This window comes from Rhinolophus ferrumequinum, chromosome 18, assembly GCF_004115265.2.
Source record: "Rhinolophus ferrumequinum isolate MPI-CBG mRhiFer1 chromosome 18, mRhiFer1_v1.p, whole genome shotgun sequence".
NCBI classification, from domain to species: domain Eukaryota; kingdom Metazoa; phylum Chordata; class Mammalia; order Chiroptera; family Rhinolophidae; genus Rhinolophus; species Rhinolophus ferrumequinum.
This window is the reverse complement of record NC_046301.1, coordinates 51,672,878-51,691,590: the sequence shown is the minus strand read 5'-3', so window position 1 is coordinate 51,691,590 and position 18,713 is coordinate 51,672,878. Positions and strand designations below refer to the sequence as shown.

At 54.7% G+C, this 18,713-nt stretch overlaps 3 protein-coding genes across 9 annotated transcripts; 2 read left to right on the top strand and 1 right to left on the bottom strand.

The window, feature by feature from the left end:
- Positions 1 to 3,697: 3,697 nt before the first annotated feature.
- On the top strand, positions 3,698 to 6,406 carry NR2C2AP (nuclear receptor 2C2 associated protein). The gene is made up of 5 exons (XM_033134899.1): positions 3,698 to 4,091; positions 4,265 to 4,355; positions 4,554 to 4,659; positions 4,736 to 4,803; positions 5,044 to 6,406. The coding sequence occupies exons 1-5, from the start codon at positions 4,054 to 4,056 to the stop codon at positions 5,158 to 5,160; spliced, it is 420 nt and encodes a 139-aa protein (XP_032990790.1). The 5' UTR covers positions 3,698 to 4,053; the 3' UTR covers positions 5,161 to 6,406.
- Positions 5,221 to 10,446, bottom strand: RFXANK (regulatory factor X associated ankyrin containing protein). Of its 6 annotated transcripts, XM_033134894.1 has the most exons (11): positions 10,339 to 10,441; positions 9,845 to 9,893; positions 9,549 to 9,688; positions 8,865 to 9,059; positions 8,095 to 8,178; positions 7,895 to 7,960; positions 7,533 to 7,633; positions 7,245 to 7,370; positions 6,874 to 6,940; positions 6,421 to 6,501; positions 5,226 to 5,442 (listed from the first exon to the last, which is right to left on the bottom strand). In XM_033134894.1, the coding sequence occupies exons 4-11, from the start codon at positions 9,049 to 9,051 to the stop codon at positions 5,372 to 5,374; spliced, it is 783 nt and encodes a 260-aa protein (XP_032990785.1). In that variant the 5' UTR covers positions 9,052 to 9,059; positions 9,549 to 9,688; positions 9,845 to 9,893; positions 10,339 to 10,441; the 3' UTR covers positions 5,226 to 5,371. The 6 variants fall into 6 exon arrangements, with proteins under 6 accessions (XP_032990789.1, XP_032990788.1, XP_032990784.1 ...); XM_033134895.1 differs by lacking the exon at positions 9,845 to 9,893 and having other exon boundaries at positions 10,339 to 10,446; XM_033134893.1 differs by lacking the exons at positions 9,845 to 9,893; positions 10,339 to 10,441 and having other exon boundaries at positions 5,224 to 5,442; positions 9,549 to 9,819.
- BORCS8 (BLOC-1 related complex subunit 8) lies at positions 10,439 to 16,274 on the top strand. Of its 2 annotated transcripts, XM_033134901.1 has the most exons (4): positions 10,439 to 10,574; positions 13,085 to 13,197; positions 13,659 to 13,723; positions 15,495 to 16,274. In XM_033134901.1, exons 1-4 carry the CDS (start codon positions 10,538 to 10,540, stop codon positions 15,607 to 15,609), a joined length of 330 nt encoding a protein of 109 aa, XP_032990792.1. In that variant the 5' UTR covers positions 10,439 to 10,537; the 3' UTR covers positions 15,610 to 16,274. The 2 variants fall into 2 exon arrangements, with proteins under 2 accessions (XP_032990792.1, XP_032990791.1); XM_033134900.1 differs by lacking the exon at positions 13,659 to 13,723.
- Positions 16,275 to 18,713: the final 2,439 nt, after the last annotated feature.

Sequence of the window (18,713 nt, the reverse complement as noted above, 5' to 3'; positions counted from 1 at the left end):
GGGGAGCTTTGCTTACTGTCCCACTCCTTATCGCAGAGGAGGGAAAGAGTTTAGAAACCACACTGATGTGAGCGTCTGCACGTGATAGACTGGTGTTGTAATGGGGTGCGGTGGGGAAGGGGGGTCTGGATGTGGTCTTGTGATGTGCGTGGGAGCTGGCAACTTGGCCTCCACAAGTCCAGTGTTCAAACCCCTGTCCACCTGCCCTAACAGAGTGACTGCGCCAGCCATTTTGTCTTTCCGTGCCTTAGTTCCCGTCTCAAATAGGGATAATTAAGAGTCCCTACTGTACAGGGCTGCTGGGGAATGAGATAGAAAGTAAACACGCAAGATGGGGACTGCTATCATGCTGCTGCCCATGTTCCAGCTGGGGAAACTGAGGCTCAGGGAGACGAACCACAGTTGTACAGTATGGGTAGGGGTCAAGTGGGAGCCCAGGTCTGTGGTCTAACAGCCAATATGTCCCCCACCCCCAACACCCCCTACCCCTCCACTACCCCTCCTTCCCACCCTCTGGCGCCTCTGGCTGGTGCCAGGGCTGAGCTTAGAGGGGCTGGCCTGGGGCCCGGGGGCGGGCTGTTGCCGGGGGCTTGAATGAGGCAACCTTGCCTGGGAATCTGCTGGGCTCAAAGAGCTATTCTATTTATAGGCCTGCACTGGGATTGGGTGAGCCACCCCTCAGCCCTGAGTGCCTTCTCTGTCTCCCCCACACTGGGGCCCAGGCCAGGGGCTGCTGAGTTGGGGGGAGGGAGCAGTGGAGGCGGTTGGTGGGCCAGAACAGGAGTGGAAGGCTGGACCCTCCAGAACTGCATCTTGGGTGGACAGTGTCCCTAACGTGCCTCTAAACATACCCAAGTTGACACACAGACGTGGCACATGCAATCTGATTCACATCTATCATCCACAATATCACCAGCAACCACTGACACAGTCACATTCCAGACGCTCAGTGACTGCACAGGGGGCCTATACACAATCACACCTGGCAAGGCCAGTCACACAGTCCACACACAACCTCACCTGGCCCTACACAAGTCCTGCCTGCTGCACAGCCAAATGCACAGCTGTGAGTCCAGCCATACCTAGAGTCCCTTCACCCTCAAACACATTCCCCACTGTTCACATCCACCATACCTCAGCCTTCCCGGCGGCCACAAATAGCCCACATTTGCCCCAGGTTGTTCATACTCAGCCACATTTCCAGCCATGGGCATACCTACAGACAGCCAGCACCGATCCATGATCACCTGGCATCATGTCACCAACACAGAAACATATGGTCCTCCCAGAGGCACACTCCCACTCACCACTCAACATACCTGCTTGTGGCCCAGGGTGTTCACACATGAGCTCACCCCAGTCCCTTCATGCCTGGCCACCCCTCCCACTCCCACTGTCACCCCTACTTACCCACGCATGAACCCTGCCAGAACAACCATTATACCTATTCCCTGGGTGGAAACCAAGGCTTAAAGCTATCTGAGGCCCTTTCCCTGCCATACTCTAGGATGACAAACTTATGGGAAGTGGGACCTGTTTTCTGCCATGGGTGCCAGAGAGAGTCCCTGCTGACCCATACTTGCTGTGTGACTTCAGCAAATCCTTCTCTGAGCCTCCATTTCCTCTTCTGTAAAATACAGAACTGAGCCCAGTGGAGAGAACATCTGAGTCAGATTGGGGTTTGAATCCTGGCTCCCCTGGGTGACTTTAGCCAAATGACTTTGCTTTTCTGTGCCTCTGTTTCCCTCAGTGAACCAGCACTGCAGCTCCTGGTTCTTCTAAAGTGCCCTCTCTACTTCATCCCCTGGGGTGAGGGGAAAGAGATTGCCCAGTCTCTCCTCACTCAGGGAAATGAATGGACCACTTTTGGCTGCGCTGCTGGGAGCTTAGAACTGGTAATTCCTTGGAGAAACAGGAGGCTCTTTCATGCCCAGGCGCCAGTGGGGTGAGGAGGCGGGAAGAAGGTACGAGTTGGCCCCATCCCAGTGGGCAAAGTGGCTCCATTCCAAGACCAGGAGTAGTGTGGGGGGTATCCTAGGGCAAGCATATCCTTCTTGGAGAACCTTGGACGAGTGGATGTACCCTCAGCTGTAAAATGGAGGTAACACAGACCAGCACAGCATGTTTAACAAGCTGTGTATGGAGACAAAAATGTAGCTTTAAGTTAAACACAAGGTGGGATCTCAGCAAAGGTCGGCACTGTTGTCATGTGTCAACCCGAAGAGCCCACTGAATTCTCCAGCAGTTCTAGAAATAGAATTCCATTTCATAGATGAAGAAACCGAGGCACAGAGGTCCACATGCTTGTCCAAGAACACACACAGTCAGTGAGTGGCCCAGCCAGGATTTGAGCGGGATCTGGGCCCTCCAGGGTCCATGCTCTTCCTAACTTCCTCTGGGCGGAAGGAGATGTTTTCTGCCATGTCCAACCCCAGCCCTGAGACCAGCAGAGCCAGGTCTGGATGGCAGCAGGCCATGACTGAATGCAGGAAGTCCTAGCAGGCAGGGCCTGATGCGGCGGCCCTTTCGCTAGTGTCCCAGTTTCCCAGGCAGCACCCCCTCCTGGAGTGGGCTTGAGCAGACACTACTAGGATGCCAGAAGGACCATTCCCCCAGTCCTTGAAGAAAGGGGCTGGTTCCCAGACCATTCATCTCAGGCCAAGAACCACAGCCTCCTGCCAGTGGCTGATCTGTCTCAGAACCCTCCATTCATGCAGATCGAATGATGTCCCACCCTTTCTCAAGCACCTTCTGTGACTGCCCCAGGCCCAGCAGGATCTGGCTCCACATATTTTATTCAGATTCACCCAGCTAGACCTTCGCTTATGCTGTTCTCCCTGCTTGGACTCCCCTCCACCCCACCCCAACCCCCAGATTTTCTCACTCTGGTGAATTCCTACCCACTCATTAAGGTGTATGCACAATATTCCCTCTCCCAGGAAGCCCTCCCTCCAAGTAGCCCCTGCTCCCCCAGCACCATGTCTCCCCCTGGCTCAGCCCTTTCCCCATAGGGTTGGGAGTGTGTGTGGGTGTGTCTAGTTCTGTATTACTCAGATTGGGGGCTCCTCAGGTATGGGGCTGGAACTGGGGACTCTCACAGTCCCCAGCATCACCTAGCACAGAGCTGGGCAGTAAGGAGTGGCTGGAGTTGTTCAGTCAATGAACTAAATCTGAGGCTTTGGGTAATCTGTTTTAGCAAATTCCTGTTCATCCTTCAAAACCAATTTCACGTGCCCCCTTCTGTAATAAGCCTGTCCCAGGTAGCATTTACCGGCAAGGCAGATTTGGAGGCCCGGCCTCCTGTGTCCCAGCCAGGACACGCGAGGCTGATGAAAATTGCCTGTACTTGCAATATTGTGACCTCTTCCGTTGGCTTCCAGGAGGCAGTAAGGGGCAGGGGTTCCCAGGTAGCATTAGCAGTTAGGAGATGGAATCTGCAGCCTTCCCTAGATAGGAAGACGTCTTTATAAGAAGTCTCTCGGTCTCCAAAACCAGTGCTCTATACCTTCGGGCACCAAAAGACAGAGCTCCGCACACAGTCGGCACACAGTTGCTTCCAGGTGCTAGCCTTCTTCCACCAACATCGAGGAAAACTCAATCGCTGGCCGCAGGCCCTTTAAGAGGCGCGAGCGGAGGGCGGAGCGCAAGTCAAACCCCGCCCCGGGAGCGAAGGCGGTGCGGCCTGAGTTACATTGCGCCTGTGCGGTGTCCACGCGGTTCCGGGTACAGGTTTTGGTTCTCTGTTCGCAGAGAAACTGAGGCTCGGAGCTGTAGCGACCCAACCCCGGAGCCATAGGAAACCTGTTTCCCTTCCTTGGACTCGCTGTGAAAGGCCTGGCCTCGGGTTATTGGCAGTTTCCCTGAAACCTCCAATTTTTTCCTGCAAGGGGGTGATCAAGACTGGAGTGGGCGGGGCAGTGACGGTTCTGGTCCGGGTTGCAGGTGAGGACGTGCAGACTCAGAGGCGCGGGGACAAAGTCGTTCTGCTGGGGCTGCGTTGGCGCCGGGATTCGAACCCTAACTTTCAGCCCTAAGAGGCCTTGTGGAGCTGAGATGACCCACTCTTTGGTTTGTGCAGAGACCGTGAGCAGGTGAGAGCCTGGTGGGGGTGAGGAGTAGTGGCGGAACCCTCTGCCTGGGGTTGAGCCCTCGGTGGACGGAGCTGGGGGCTTGTGGAGGGGTGAGGAGGGGGAGGACCCGGTGATGGGCCGGCCCTCGGTGCTAAGCCCAGCTCCTCTCCTCGCCCTGATTCTGGTGTCTCCAGGGTGAGTTCGGTTTTGAATCGTAACACCCGGCAGTTTGGAAAGAAGCATCTGTTCGACCAGAACGAAGAAACGTGCTGGAACTCGGACCAGGTGAGGCACCTACCTCGTGTGAATCAGATTCAGGGGTCCAGGGTGCCTTGAGAACTTTGGGCACCTTAGCTGGGCAGTTGGGTTGGCCAGGAAGAACGTGCTGAATCCTCCCCCGACTAAAGGACTGGGTGAGAGAGAAGGGAATAGCATGGCTTTGAGCCTGGAGTGTCTGTGGCCTGTTTTCTTGTCTGCTTCCAGGGTCCCTGTCAGTGGGTGATACTAGAGTTTCCCCAGCGCATCCGTGTCTCCCAGCTGCAGATCCAGTTCCAGGGAGGCTTCTCCAGTCGCAGGGGCTGCCTGGAAGGTACTGGAAGGCCCTGGAAAGCTGGGGGTTGGAGGAGGCATCCCGGCCTCACAGCCTGCCCCTTTCCCTGCTGCAGGTTCCCAGGGGAGTGAGGCTTTCAACAAGATTGTGGATTTCTACCCTGACGACAACAACTCGCTTCAGATATCCTGCCCAGGCCTCAGGGGGGTCTGTGCCTCTGAAAGCTGCAGGCCCTGTGGTGACCTTGAGCAAGTGGCCCCTGGGCCTGTATTGCTTCATCTGTGAAATGTGCTGATGATAACCTGTTTTGTGTGAGTCTCAGAGGGGTCCACCGTGTGCAGGGTGGTGTCGGAATCGGGACTGGGTGGGGGCTGGTGGATAGGAAACAACAAGCCACCTGTTTTCCTTGACTGCTGTGCTCACACCTTTTCCGTGCCAGCTGCCGAGGTGGACCGGCTGAAGGTGACGTTTGAGGATGCCACTGACTTTTTTGGCCGTGTGGTCATCTACCACCTGCGGGTGCTGGGGGAGAAGGTGTGAGGCCGCTGAGCGGCTGCCTCCTCTAGGAGCCCTCCAAAAAGCACAGCAAAGTCCTTTACGTTCTGCACAGAAGGTTTATTGGTTTCTTTTGGGAAGGGCTCCCTCCCACCATCTGTCCAGGAGCTGCCTTTGAAGCCAGTTCTGGGTTTTCCCAGCTCTGGGTCAACCGTTTTGTTCCCTGAGTGTCTGAGTCCCTGGGGGCAGGTGGCGTTCACTCGGGATCGGTGGGCACCAGGTTGCTCTGGAAGAGTTTCAGGATGTGGTTCTCGATCACCTGTTGCACTGGAAACAGGACAAGGTGGGCTATGAAGGGAGTGCGGGCTGCAGAGGCAGACGCCCACCGGCACCTTCCCGTCGCAGGCTGAGCTGGGGAGGTGCTGCCCTGAGGACTGCACCCTCCCGTCGGGGGATGAACCCCACCCTGGTACCTGGATGGAGGACCCATTTCATACAAAGGGAAATCCATGCCCCTCTCTCAGGCCACAGTTGGGAAGACTGAGGCCCCCATCCCAGGAACCTCAGTTTCCCCTAAGTTTGTAAAAATGCATTTTTGAAGGCTTTTTGACATCATGAAAATATTCCTTACCCAACAAAATTGACAAATTGTGATGTTTAGGAAAGAACAAGAGGGGCTGTGAGGATTGATTTTCTGTCCCAAATACAGTATGATTCCTTGAAACAAGGAGGGGTATTTCCCGAGCCTTCAATCCCTGCCATGACGCCAGGGGGGCGGTTTTGTTAGGATCTCCCTGTTTTATGGGTGGGGAAGCCAAAGGGGAAGTGGGGAGTAAAACTGGGGTCTGCTTATGGCCTCTGCTCATGCCCACCTCCTGTCTCAGAGACGATGGCCTTCAGAGCTCACTGCACTGTGACCTGGCCCCCTCCCTTTGGGCACCCTCACCCTGCCAAGCCTCTTCATGTGCTATTCCTCCAGCCTGGACCACCCTCCCTCCCCTTGGGTCCCTAGGAAGCCCTCCCTGACCCCCATCCATCCTGATGTGGGGTCAGGGCCTCTTTTGGGCCTCTCTGTGCCTGAGTGTCCCCCATCAAGGCCCCACTCACTGACACACCCACCCTCAGTACCCCTGGAGCCTCCAAGAGTCAGGCCTAGCATGTGCCCTGGCTAGATACACAGTGGCACTCGATGTCTGCTAATGCGAACTCTTGCTACCAGCACCTGACATCTGAGAGGGATGTTCCAAGGACCCTCTGTGGTCACCCCACCTACAGCACTGTCTACCCCACGCGTCTGAGGCTGACCTTTCCGGTATCCCAGAGCCACGGCGAGGTCCATTGGGGTGTAGCCAGAGTCAGCCTCAGTGGTGAGATCAGCTCCTCGGGCTGTGAAGCATAGCAGGTGCTGCAGGGGGTGTTCGCCCTAAGGGCCGGGAGCCCTGAATGGGGCACAGGACTCGGGAGGTCCAGTGACCCCCAATGATGCAGCCCCAGGTCTGCTGGATGCCCATGTGGCCTTGGATGAGAACTTGAGCTCTCCTGAGAATGTGGCCAACAGAACCCCCACCTCCAGGGTCCCTGAAGCCAGACCCCTGTGCTGTCCCACCACCTTCTGATCAACCCTCTGGGAAAAGCAGGCAGTGACCACCCTTCCTAAGATCTGTTCAAGCAGAGCTCTGATCCCTCCCTGGCCCTCAGGGTTCCTGCAGCAGCACTAGGGCTTTGGGGTTTCCAAGGCCAGTCTCCATTCCCACTCACCCAGCAAGGCCTCCACGCACTTCACATGGTTCCCGCGCACAGCGTACAGCAGTGGCGTTCCTCCATTCTGTCGGGGGCAAGGAGCAGGGATAGCTAGCACTATCTTCTGGATTCTCACACCGCCCTGCGCCCTCCAATTTAACGTGGTTCTTCCTCCTGCTTGTCGTCTGGCCTGCCTAGCTCCTCCTTTGGGTCATAGCGTAGGGGCCCCTTCTTCCAGGAAGCCCTCCGTGACCTCCCTTGGCTGTGCAGGCTGCCTTGGCTGCTCACCCCCCACCCCCAAGCTGGGAGTTCTGTGAGGCTCGGGATGAATCTGTCTTGTGTTCTGAGCACTCAGAGGAGGCCTGGAAGTCTGTGCGGCGTTGCCTCACCCAGTCATAGATGTTGATGTCCACGTCACGCTCGAGCAGCAGCCCCACGATGTCCGTGTAGCCGCCTGTGCTGGCTAGTGACAGGGCGCTCTCCCGCTCCTTGGCCAGGATGTGGGGGTCCGCACCCTGGGAGAAGCAGAGGGAGCGGTGAGGAGGGGTGGGAGTATCTCCTGGAATCCTGGGGTCCCCCCAGCAGTCCAATCTTACAGATACACAGGACCAGCAGACTCAGCCAGGCCCCCGGCCCACCCTCAAGTCCCCAGAAGTCCCCACTGGGCAGGGACGCACCCACTCGAGCAAGAAGCGGACGGTTTCAATCTCTCCAAAGGCTGAGGCCCAGATGAGGGGGGTGAAGCCGCGCTCATCTGGCTTGTTGATGAGGTTGTCACCTGGCAGGAAGGGGTGATAGCACTGGACTGCTCCCCTGCCCACTTCCCACGACGCCAGGGGAGTGGGGAAGGGGCCGTCGGCTGGGATCAGATGAGAGTGGGGTGGGGGAAGCACATGTGTATATACATCCGTGACCACGCTGTACACAAGCGTGGAGCGGGACACGTGGACACTCACAGGTCGCGTCAGCACGCACATGGACACACCAGCACACGAGGTTAGACAAGCACAGATACCCCAGTGCACGGGTATGGGCACACCTTTCCTCAGATGCTCCTTCAGCTGGCTCAGTTCCCCCTGGGCTGCAAGCTGGTGGATGGACAGGGCTGGGGCCAGAGAGACGTAGAGTCTTCAACCATCTTATCCTTGCTCTGTACCTCAGTTTACCCCATCCCAAGTTGCACATCTCAGCCCTGCCACCCTGCTTCCCCTCCCCCACTTGGGGATGGGGGCCACTCACAGTCCAGGGTGGCTGGCAGGGCCGAGACTTCGTTCCCCCGTTGCCGGTTGGTGAGTGTTGTGGAGTGCTTCAGGGAGCTGCCTGCTGGGAGAGAGGAAGGGCCTTCATTTCCCCTTGGTATGTTTCGGGGCCTTCAAGCCAGACCCTGGAGACGTGGAGCGACCAAAGGCACTGTGGGACTCCCCCATCCTCTCCACTGATGCTCCCATGGCTGAGCCCTGAGAAGCTGGAAGTTGCAGGACCTACTGGCTGGTCCGGAGACATCCCCATAGGCGCAAATAAGTCTCTGAAAACTTGAAGAATTTGGGGACCCTGTTGCTCTTCAGAAAAGGCAACTGTTGGAGTACACTGAACGGGTCCTGGGCCCTTGTCACCAGAGATGTTAAGTAAGGTATGGGGTGAGGCCCTCTCCTAAGTGGTTGGTGGCTTCGGGATCCTCCTGCTCATGTGGAAATTGTGCCCCAGGTCCCTGAGAGAGGCCCGGGGGGAGTCCCCTTTTTGGGTGATGGGAAAGTTCTATAAGTACAGATACAGGGTGGGGTTACACATCACTATGAATGTACTTACTGCTACTGAATTATAAACAATTCTAGTTAAAATGGTAACTTTCATGTTATGTGGACTTTACAATAAAAACAAATAAGCAGTCCCTCCCTGGGTGGAGCAGAAGACACGTCTAGGTGGTGGGACATAAAGCCAGACGTGCCATCTTGGGCCTGGCATTCCACTGTCCTTGTATCCCAGAGGCCAAGCCCAGGGGAAGTACCTACCCTGAGGTGAGGAGGCACCAGCCTCCGGCTCAGGATTCCCAGGCTCCGGAGTGCAGGGGAAGAGACTGAGCACCACTGTGTCTGAGCCATCAAGGATCTCATCACCCGGGTCTTCAGGGTCCCCAAATTCTGGGGTGGAGGGCTGCTGGGTCAAGCTGAGTTCTTCTGTAGGCTGGGTAGGCTCCATGGGAGAAGCTGGTGAAGGTGCCAAAAGGGGAGAGATGACAATAGTTATCAACAACTCTTATTAAGTAGGCACCAACTGCATACCTAGCCTTACACAGTGAGGGTGGGTAAACGCGGGCTCACCAGGGCAATTAAACAAGAGTCCAACTGCTTGTCAGGCCCACTCCTCCCCACCACGTACAACAGGCATTGCCTAAAGCCCTGTCTCTGAAGTCAGCTCTCTAGGTTTGAATTCTTCCACTTACAGGCTGTGAGAACTTGGACACATGACTTAACTTCACTGTACCTCAGTTTCCTCATTAATAACGGGAAAATGAGGTCTAAAAGAAGTCACGTCTGTAAATAGCTGAGCAGGGGACCTGATATACTGGCAGAGCTTAATAAACATTCCCTGTGGTTATGCTTTGGAGGGTATCCCCTGAATGACTGAGGACTCAACAAAGATGTAATTGGTCCCATCCCACCGCCCGTCCAAACCAATTCAGGAGGTTCACTCACCTCGAACGAGCCTCCTCTGTCACCTCACGCCGCAAGCCCGGGTCCCCCAAAACTTGGGGGCCCAATTCACAAACTTTTCTCCTCCAGTTGATGTAGGGGGGAGCCAGCTGGAGTCTGGACCCTCAGCGCCCTGGCTTCTTCTGTCGGGACAGAGAGCAACTTGATACGCGACCGCTACCCCCACCCCAGCGCTCCCCCACAGCGCTTGCGCACCCCCGCCTCCCAAAAGCGCGGAAGGGCTGGCGCTGTAGGAGCTGCTTCTGGCCCTTTAAGGCTTGGGGGAGGGGCGTGGTTACCGTGGAGGCCGAGCAGTGCTTTTGCGCCTGCGCGTTCCAGTTCCCGAAGCTCAGGAGAGAGTACAGCAGGGTCAGACTGCAGTTCTCCGGACTTCCCTGACCCTCCCCCAGCTCCGCCCACAGGTTTTTCCACAGGGAGCCAATAGGCTCCAGTTTCAGGTGGGTGGGCGGGACTTTCTACAATCAGAGTCAGGGGGGAAGCAGGCGGGGCGTCCGAGATTTAAAGGAGCGACAGCCTTACCTCCCCCATCCATAACAATGTCCCCTCTACTGTCCTGTGGGCTCATGAGCATGTGCAGGGATTTGATGGCAGCAGGGGAGTACAAAGAAGCCGTTTATATGGCCCGAAGTGGACGGTGTATGGAGTGTTTATATGGACGGTGAAACCCAATTCGTCCGCCCCCGGAAAGAGGGTTTCGAGAAGGGAGGGCGCCCTTGCCCCTCACTCCTCCGTGTCCCTCCTGGAGCTTCAAGGTTCCCTGCCCCCTCCTCACCCGCCTCCTGGTGTTCCTCCTTCCCTAGTTTCTCACTCACGGCCCCCCTCCTGTCTGGGTAGACGGAGCTAGGAGGCCGAACCAATTAATGCCAGAACTGGAGAACGGCCGCGTCCGGTTTCGCGGGGAAGGTTTAGGCAGCCGTACTCAGGCCCAGACTTCCAGTTCCGGTTCTCGGGTTCGATAGGCCGTAGTCGCTATGGAGGAACCGGAGATGCAACTCAAGGGGAAGAAAGGTAATGCGGGGCCCGGGACTGGATGGAAGGCCTAGGAACTCGCGGAGAGGCGAACTGACAGAGGGCGGGAGGGGGCAAAGACGCGGGGAGGGAGCGTGAGGGGCAGAGATTGAATTTCTATCGAATCCTGGCTGGGCCGCTAAATAGTCTTGAAACCTTTAGAAAGTCTCTGTGCCTCGGTTTTGTTATCTGTAAAATGGGGAATACAGTAGTCTCCCTCCCTTCCTCCATAGGGCTGTGAGAATTCAGTGGCCTGATAGTTGTGATGCTTTGGAAGAACGCTTGGGGCGTGGCAGTCGTGTGTATTGTTGCCTTGTAGATTTGCGCATCTGTGTATGCTTACCTTGGCTTATCAACTATCTGTAAATCACATAGTTACAAATTACAAAATGCCACAAACTTTTTAAATCATGAAGTTTTTTGTTATGTAATACACATGCTATTCCTAGTTAATGAGTTAGAAGGTATTTAAGTACATTTAATTCCACCTCCTTTGTAACAACACCGATGTGTAAACTATCACTATGCTAATTATCAAAATGGGGAGGCCAAATGGTAAATAAAAGGACACACAGTTTGAAGATGGCAGGCTGGGCGGGTGAGCGGGATGGATTCACTGGACAGACTTACGGGCAACCTCCCTTGACTGCCAGACACAGCAGCATTCTCTTTCTAGCCAACCACACTGCCCTGGGCAGTAGCAAGAGGTCCATCTCTGTAGCAAACCTCATGGTAGGTCCTATTACTGCATTTTTACAGATGAGGAAACTGAGGCTCCGAGAAACCCCTGCCTTCACGAATCTAAGCTTGAATTTTTTTTCTGTGAACACGTAACCTAATAAAGAATGAGAGTTTTAAGTATAAGAGAAATGCACAAGGTGCTGAAGTTGAGAATGAGATGGAAGAGACATCTGATTAAGCTTGGTGATCACAGAAGGCTTTGCCCAGGAGGTGACATTTCAGCTGAGACATGAGGGATTGAAGAGAAGCCAGTGGGAGAAGGGCATGTCAGTGGTGGGAACAACCGATGCAAAGGCCCTCAGGTGGCAAAGTGTTCAGAGCTGTGCTGCTGTACGGTAGCTACTGCTCATAGTATTTATTGGTATTTCAATGAATTAAAATTAGGTGAAATTAAAGTTTCGGTTTCTGAGTTACATTACTCACATTTCACATGCCCAGTAGCTGCTTGTGGCTAGTGGCTACCATACTGGACAGTGTATAGAGCCTTTCAGTCATCTCAGAAAGTTCTTTTGGACAGTGCTGGGAGTGTCCAAGGAACAGCCAAGAGGCCATTGTGCCTGAGCAGAGGGCAAAGAGAGCAGGAAGGTCACCAGCAGGCAGAACACACAGGGCCCTAGGGGCTTGATGAGGAAAGCGGGTTTTATTCTCTGGCTGGTGGGAGCCATCGGAGGGTTTCAAGCAAGGGAAGGACATATCTGGTGTATTCATTAGGAGCTCACACCATCTGTTCCATGGAGATGGGACTGTTGGCAGGAAGGGAAGCAGGGAGACCAGGGAGGGGCTGAGTTTGGCATCCAGGGAAGGTGGCCATGCCTGGACCAGTGGGGGCAATGCTGTCGTAAGAATGGGTGAGGTTTGGGCTTTGTTTTGTGGCAGAACCAGAAGGATCTGCTCATGAACAGTGTAGATATTCAGCTGGCTGGGAATGCAGACCCTGGGATGAAGATTTGTGTGTAATCAACTTACCAGGAGAGTCCCAGGGGAGAGGGGAGAACACGACAGGGCTGGGGAGGAGGCTGAGCAAAGAGTGACCTCAAATAAAGTCCCACAGAGGGAGGTCTCAGCCTGGTTCCACAAAGGACTCAGGGGGATGAGTTAAGCCTCCCAGTTGTCCCAGCACACAGCAAGGGACACAGGTTTTCATAGCCCTCGATGGTTAGTCATGGCTGAGGGCCACCCAGGGATATACACTTCCAGGCACTTTCAGATCCAGTAACTATTTGATGCACCGAGGAAGAACCTCAGAGTCATTCACTGGGTAAAAGACGTGTGAGGGGATGGGAGTGAGCAGCAGCGGTGCCCCTAGAAGTGGGCTTCGGAGGGGAACGCTCATGATTCACTGGATGCGTTAACAATATCATGAGTGAGACCTTCTGTGACCATCTCCTTCAACCCATGACCTGGGCCACAGGTGACCCAGCTGCTGGGGGCGACCAGACATTCCTCACCACTCTGGCTGGACTCATACCCTTGCCCCGAAAATAAGACCTAGCCGGACAATCAGCGCTAATGTGTCTTTTGGAGCAAAAATCAATATAACACCCGGTCTTATATAAGACCAGGTTTTATAGTAAAATAAGACCGGGTCTTATATTGATTTTTGCTCCAAAAGATGCATTAGCGCTGATTGTCCGGCTAGGTCTTATTTTCGGGGAAACACGGTAGCCTGAGCAATCAGAAGTCTTATGTTTTGTCTCTTTGTGTCTGTGCCCTGCCCCGCCTCCCTTGTTCTGCCACCCTCCACCTCCCACTGTTGACCCTGGACCTAGTCACGGACAAGTTCACTGAGAGCGTCTACGTCCTGGCCAATGAGCCATCTGTGGCCCTGTACCGGCTGCAGGAACATGTGCGCCGCTCTCTGCCAGAGCTGGCCCAGCATAAGGTGAGCCCCTTGCCCCCCTACCACCAGTGTCCCCATGGTCCCCCCATCGTGAGCTGGGGCCTGCTGGTGGAATAGGAGCTTTTGGGTTAAGAGTCAAGGTTGGGACACCAGCAAGGAGGCATGTGGTCAGCGAGCCAGGTTAGGGCTATGCATGGACAGATGTGGGGCAAATTTGGAAAAAGGGGAGCAGTTGTGACCTGCATGGTGCAAAGGGGGCAGCTGTATGAAGACTGGAGGGAAGGGCATACCAAGCAGAGGGAACAGTCAGTGCAAAGGCCCCAAGGCATGGTAGCCAGATGTTCACGGAAAGCCTGGACTGGTTTGGGAGAGGAGTTGTAGGAAGAAAGGTCAGAGGCTAGAGGGGGTCCGCCTGTGGCTATGGTGATCGGGTGCTTCATTTCAGAGAGCTGGGAGGATGGAGGTGGCAGCCCCACTGCTGACAGCCCCCCTGTTGCCCACAGGCTGACATGCAGCGGTGGGAGGAGCAGAGCCAGGGAGCCATCTACACAGTGGAGTATGCCTGCAGGTGAGGGCTGCAGCCTCCCCACGGCCAGGGCAACCCCATCATGCCCCAGGGTCACCTCCTGGGCATTCACGGGCATCTCAACCAGCTGTCCTGTGAGCCCTGCCCTGCCCAACCCACCTGAGGAGGAAGGCATGTGGATCCCGGACACTAAGCTGAGTGTTCTACCATCAGCAGTCCTAGCGCGTGCACTGGGACGAGGTAACTGGACATATGGCGTCTTCCTGAGGATGGCAGCCACAAACACCCTCCTCAGCTCAAGGAAGAGTAGAAAAGAAATTGGAGTTTCTCTCTCATGGCTGCTGACTGGCTCTCAGACAGCCGTGAGCTTGTCAGCAAGGCCCAAGCTAAAGGAAGAATGTGTCAAAGTCTCTACTCTCTCCTGGTTCCTCTCTACCTGTGGAGTCTAGTGCAGAAGCCTGGACCACCAGGGCTGCACACTTAAGTTTTAATGCATTAAAATGAAATAAAATGACACATGTATTCAGCTGCTCCGTCTCTCTAGCCACATTTCAAGTTCTGAGCAGTCATTTCTTTGGATAAAGTAGGTGTCTATCATTTTCCAGAAAGTTCCACCGGACCTCGTGAGCTGGGCCAGGCAGGAGGCCAGTGTCCCCTGAGCTCTGAGTGCTTTTCTTTAGTGAGATGTGAATTTCGCTAATGCTAAAAGACCATGTTTCCTTTGCAGACAGTGGAAGAACCCTTAGCTTTTATTTTTCGAAATGCTGTATGCTGTGTTAACGGTTGGTATAAAATTGAAAGATGTTAAAATGAGGTAAACTATTCAATAGTGAGCTTATATTAGCAGGGTTGTTGTTTTTTTTGTTTTTTTTTGTTTTTTGTTTTTAATCAAGGTGGGCAATCAAACTCTAGAAAAGCTGACTGCACTTGGTAGCGTAAGATGAGCAAGTTAACAGACGGGTAACAGCAAACGCTCTACCCCTGGATCTCATGGCCATTTTCAAGCAAGTCCCAGACTGATAATAAATGGGACTGGTTTTTTTGCCTTCAGGCAAAAAAGAGAAGGCGTTTAAAACAACACTTTCATTTTTACTGCAGATGTCGTTGCATAGGCGCTTTTCTGGTATTAGCAAGGCCCCGCATGGCTTGGTAAATATTTTCCTGTAGTGCCATCGGAGGGGACATTTTCATGAGATATTCATTAGTGTGGTGCTAACAGCAGAGCTGAGCGCAGCTTTGCAGCAGTGTCCCCTAACGTGATGAGTTATTCTGGTTCCATCTAAACTCACCTCCAGAGCTGTCCAGTTGAGTGGATAAGCTTCCTTTAGAGGCAGGAAGAGGTTGTCTAAGAGAAAAGCAAGAATTTCTTTTTTTTTTAATTTTTATTGGGGAATATTGGGGAACAGTGTGTTTCTCCAGGGCCCATGAGCTCCAAGTCCAGTCGCTGTTTTCAGTCTAGTTGCGGGGGGGCGGGGGGGTGCAGCCCACCATCCCATGCGGGAATTGAACCAGCAACCTTGTTGTTGAGAGCTCGCGCTCTAACCCACTGAGCCATCCGGCCGCCCCAAAAGCAAGGTATTTCTGAGACCGTCTTTACATGCTTATAGCTCCTTCAGAACATTAGATGGTCTAGCGGTGGGGATTGCCATCGAGTTCTCTGTTGCATAATGTCCTGTAGGCTTGGCAGGGAAATCTAAACTTGAAGCTCACGATGAGCCCTCAGGGGGGCCTACAGAATCCCCCCCAGGTACCTGCTGAGCTCTGGCGTGAGGGGCAAAGGTTGGCACTGACTGGATTCATCTTCCCATTTCAGCGCTGTGAAGAACCTTGTGGACAGCAGCGTCTACTTCCGCAGTGTGGAGGGTCTCCTCAAACAGGCCATCAGCATCCGAGACCACATGAATGCCGCCACCCAGGGCCACAGGTAGCTCCTGCAACCACCCACCCCTGTTGCTCAGCCTCCTCACTGGAAGGACCTTCGCCACTCAGCCGGGAACTGCTGCTTCTTACTCCTTAGCCAGCTCCCTTTCCTCATCTCATGGTGTCCAATGGCTTCTTCTCATTTGACATCTGTGGTGGGAGAATTCAGTCACTCAGCACCCGGGTCCTGAGCTCTGCTGTGTGTCCGGCCCTGGGCTGGGTGTTGGGGACACAGAGGTGACCAGGACAGGCGTGCCCCTGATCTCATGGGGAGACACACAGCAATCAGGTAAACATGGAACGGACCAGAGCATTTCAGACATGTGCAAAGGGGAGAAAAGGGAGACGGCGGAGGTGTGAGCAGAGGCCTGAAAGACTTACGATGGAAATGGCCAAGGTGGTGTTCCTGGTGGGGCAGTGGTGAGGGCACAGGCCCTGGGGCTGGGGAGGGGTGTGTTGGAGGCCGGTGTGGCTGGAGCAGTTGAGCGGGGGTAGAAGGGGGTCGTGGAGGTGGGCAGCAGGGTGGGTACCCAGAGCAGATGGAGACTTGGAGCCGAGAACCGGATGGAGTAAAAAGGCAAAGCACTTATAGTCCTGGCACACTGGGGAGAGAGTTTTTGGGGAAGGAACTCTTTGTTTTCATTATAACTTAATAAACACGTGTTTGAACACATACATGCTGTAACCCATAACTCTGCCTTGAGATGTGTCTGGCTCCCACAGCTTAGGGTTCTGGCCCTTCTGTCCCCCGCCAGGTATTTAGAAAGAAGAAAACCTCTGTGTTGCTGTTTCTGAGAACTAAGACACTTTTGTCAAAAACAAAAGCCTTGCGAATGTGTCAAAATGGAGGTGCAGCAGTCTTCCCTCTGTGGGTAGCATGATGGGTTTATCTGGGTTCATTTGCATTAAACAACCATCTGATTTTGGCTGCTCTGCTATGGGTTGGTGACAGCCATTGGGACTAGAGTTGACTCTATAAAGCACCTTGAACAGTGCCCTGCACACAGTAGGGCCTCAAAAAGCCATAGCTTTTACTTTGAACTCATGGTTTCCCAAGTGTTTTCAAATGCCCTGCTTGCTGTTGCAAAAGAAAATGCAATGTGCTTCTGAAAAACGCTAGTAGCGCCTCCAGGTGCTGCTAACACCTCTCTTTGTAAGCCCTGTGGGTTTGAAGCCCCCAGCCCTGCGTGAATCCCAGCTATGACCTCTGAAGTGGGTGGCCAGTCCCATTTTTGCAAAGGATGCCCAGAAGGCTTAGGCCAAGGGTCCTAGGAGGATGACCCAAACACACACTCCAACCTAGCTAAGCAAGCATGATGGCCTTTGACCTTGTCTTCATGGCCTCTGACCTTGGCCTCTTGGACACTGCACATGTTTTATTGCAGCCCCAGGAAACCACCCCCACCCTCAGTCTGACCCCAGAAGAGACTTGTAGGTACTTTGGCCCCTCTGACCAGGGTAGTGCTGAGTAGGGTCAGCAATCTCCCTGTGCTTTGTGTTCGGAACTAACCCACCCTTTTGTTGTCCAAGAAGGGACGTGCCGTCCAGCCACTCGGGCTTTGTGCTGGGCTTGTAGGATGCTTGGTCAGGGGGAAGGTGCTCGGTCAGAGAGGGGACCTTGTGCGCTGTGCTGCGCAGGGCCGTTGTCAGCCCATCTCCCTCGTGCTCTCTCTGCCATCTTCCTGCCCCTCATTCAGGCCATAGGCCCTGTCCCAATGCCAAGAACTCCTCCAAGACAGAGAGGGGAACCCATATTTCCCTGCCCTGCCACATGCTAGCTGCTTGCTTTACCCATGCACCTCTCAAGCAGCGCCCTGCACGGTGATTACCACCCAACTCTGGACCCCTCTCTGCACTGCTGATCTGCTGTGTGACTCGGAACAAGTCCCTCCCCCTTTCTGGTCTCTGTTTTTCCCTTCTGTCAAAGTGGCTCATCGGGGGTCAAAAGGGGTGCAGCTGTATATGGGAATGCTTGGTGGAACAGTCAGCTACTGCCATGTGACAGACTCACCGAACACTTAGTGGCTTACAGCTCCAATCTGATTGCCTGTGATTCTGTGATTCGGGCTGGGCTCAACTGGGCCATTATGCTGGCATCAGCCGGCAGCCACTTGTGTGGCACTTACCAGAGCTGCGTAGGGGCGATAGTCAGAGGCGGCTTCACACATCTGGCTCTTGACCAATGCTGGTGGCTGTGTGTGTGTGGGGGGAGGGGGAGGCGGTTCTCAACTTCCATGTGGCCTCTTCAGTCCAGCCTGGGCTGCTGGGGGCTGGTGACCAAGAGGGCAGCCTCAGTGCACTGGGCTCATCCAGCCTCTGCTTGCTTCCCATTTGCGCATGTCCCATCGGTCAAGGCCAGCCACACGGCTAGGCCCAGAACCGGATGGGAGAGGACAGCGGCGGGCATCCATCCTGGGAGGTGTGATTGATCATGTGAGGAGTGTGATCCCAAGAAGACCTGGTGTGTTGTGATTTTGTGCCCGTGCAGGACACACCCAGCCGATCAGAGGTGCCTGAGGGACTTACTGAGCCCCTGCCCATGTGCTGTGGTGGTGCTCTGTACTGTGGGGGCCCTCTCTGAGGGTTAGGGACACATGGACGGGGACCCCACAACTCCTAGAGCAGAGTTCATACATGCGCAGTCAGAGCACTTATTGGGCACCTGCTGTGTGCCAGGCTTAGCTCTGGGCCTGGGGGTTGTGGGATTGCCTGGGGGATACTGGAGGGCTTGGGGCAGGAGTGGCTGCTGAGGGGTCAGCAGCTCACGCCAGTGCCCTGCCCAGTGTTGCCCGCCATCCCTGGGCTCCACACCCCCACTGTCTCCCCATAGCATGCCCTGGGCCCTCCCACCCCTACACCTCAAGGACGCTCTCCCCACACCCTGCATGATGTGCTGTACCCCCTCTGAGCAGAATGCTCTGTGCTCCTCCTGATCCCACCTTTGTGCCTACACACTGCTCCACTACTCCCCAGAATTGCTGCCCACTGCCCCTCTCAAAGCCTCCATTCCCACTTTTCCCCAAGCTGTTCCCCCCATATTGTTTGACTTTCACTGGGTCAAGTTTCAACTTCCCCCAGCCTCTGTCCTCACCTGCTTTGCTCAGCGTCCTGT

What these genes read in the sequence shown, in the direction of transcription:
- NR2C2AP (XM_033134899.1), top strand. Translation starts at nt 4,054, where the DNA reads ATGACCCACTCTTTGGTTTGTGCAGAGACCGTGAGCAG. An exon ending in TGTGCAGAGACCGTGAGCAG is followed by an intron (nt 4,092 to 4,264) that starts GTGAGAGCCTGG and finishes TGGTGTCTCCAG; the next exon opens with GGTGAGTTCGGTTTTGAATC. An exon ending in TCGCAGGGGCTGCCTGGAAG is followed by an intron (nt 4,660 to 4,735) that starts GTACTGGAAGGC and finishes TCCCTGCTGCAG; the next exon opens with GTTCCCAGGGGAGTGAGGCT.
- RFXANK (XM_033134895.1), bottom strand. Translation starts at nt 9,051, where the DNA reads ATGGAGCCTACCCAGCCTACAGAAGAACTCAGCTTGACCCAGCAGCCC. An exon ending in TGGTGCCTCCTCACCTCAGG is followed by an intron (nt 8,179 to 8,864) that starts GTAGGTACTTCC and finishes CCTCTCTCCCAG; the next exon opens with CAGGCAGCTCCCTGAAGCAC. An exon ending in GAAGGAGCATCTGAGGAAAG is followed by an intron (nt 7,634 to 7,894) that starts GTGTGCCCATAC and finishes CCTTCCTGCCAG; the next exon opens with GTGACAACCTCATCAACAAG.
- BORCS8 (XM_033134900.1), top strand. Translation starts at nt 10,538, where the DNA reads ATGGAGGAACCGGAGATGCAACTCAAGGGGAAGAAAG. An exon ending in GCAACTCAAGGGGAAGAAAG is followed by an intron (nt 10,575 to 13,084) that starts GTAATGCGGGGC and finishes CCCTGGACCTAG; the next exon opens with TCACGGACAAGTTCACTGAG. An exon ending in CAGAGCTGGCCCAGCATAAG is followed by an intron (nt 13,198 to 15,494) that starts GTGAGCCCCTTG and finishes TTCCCATTTCAG; the next exon opens with CGCTGTGAAGAACCTTGTGG.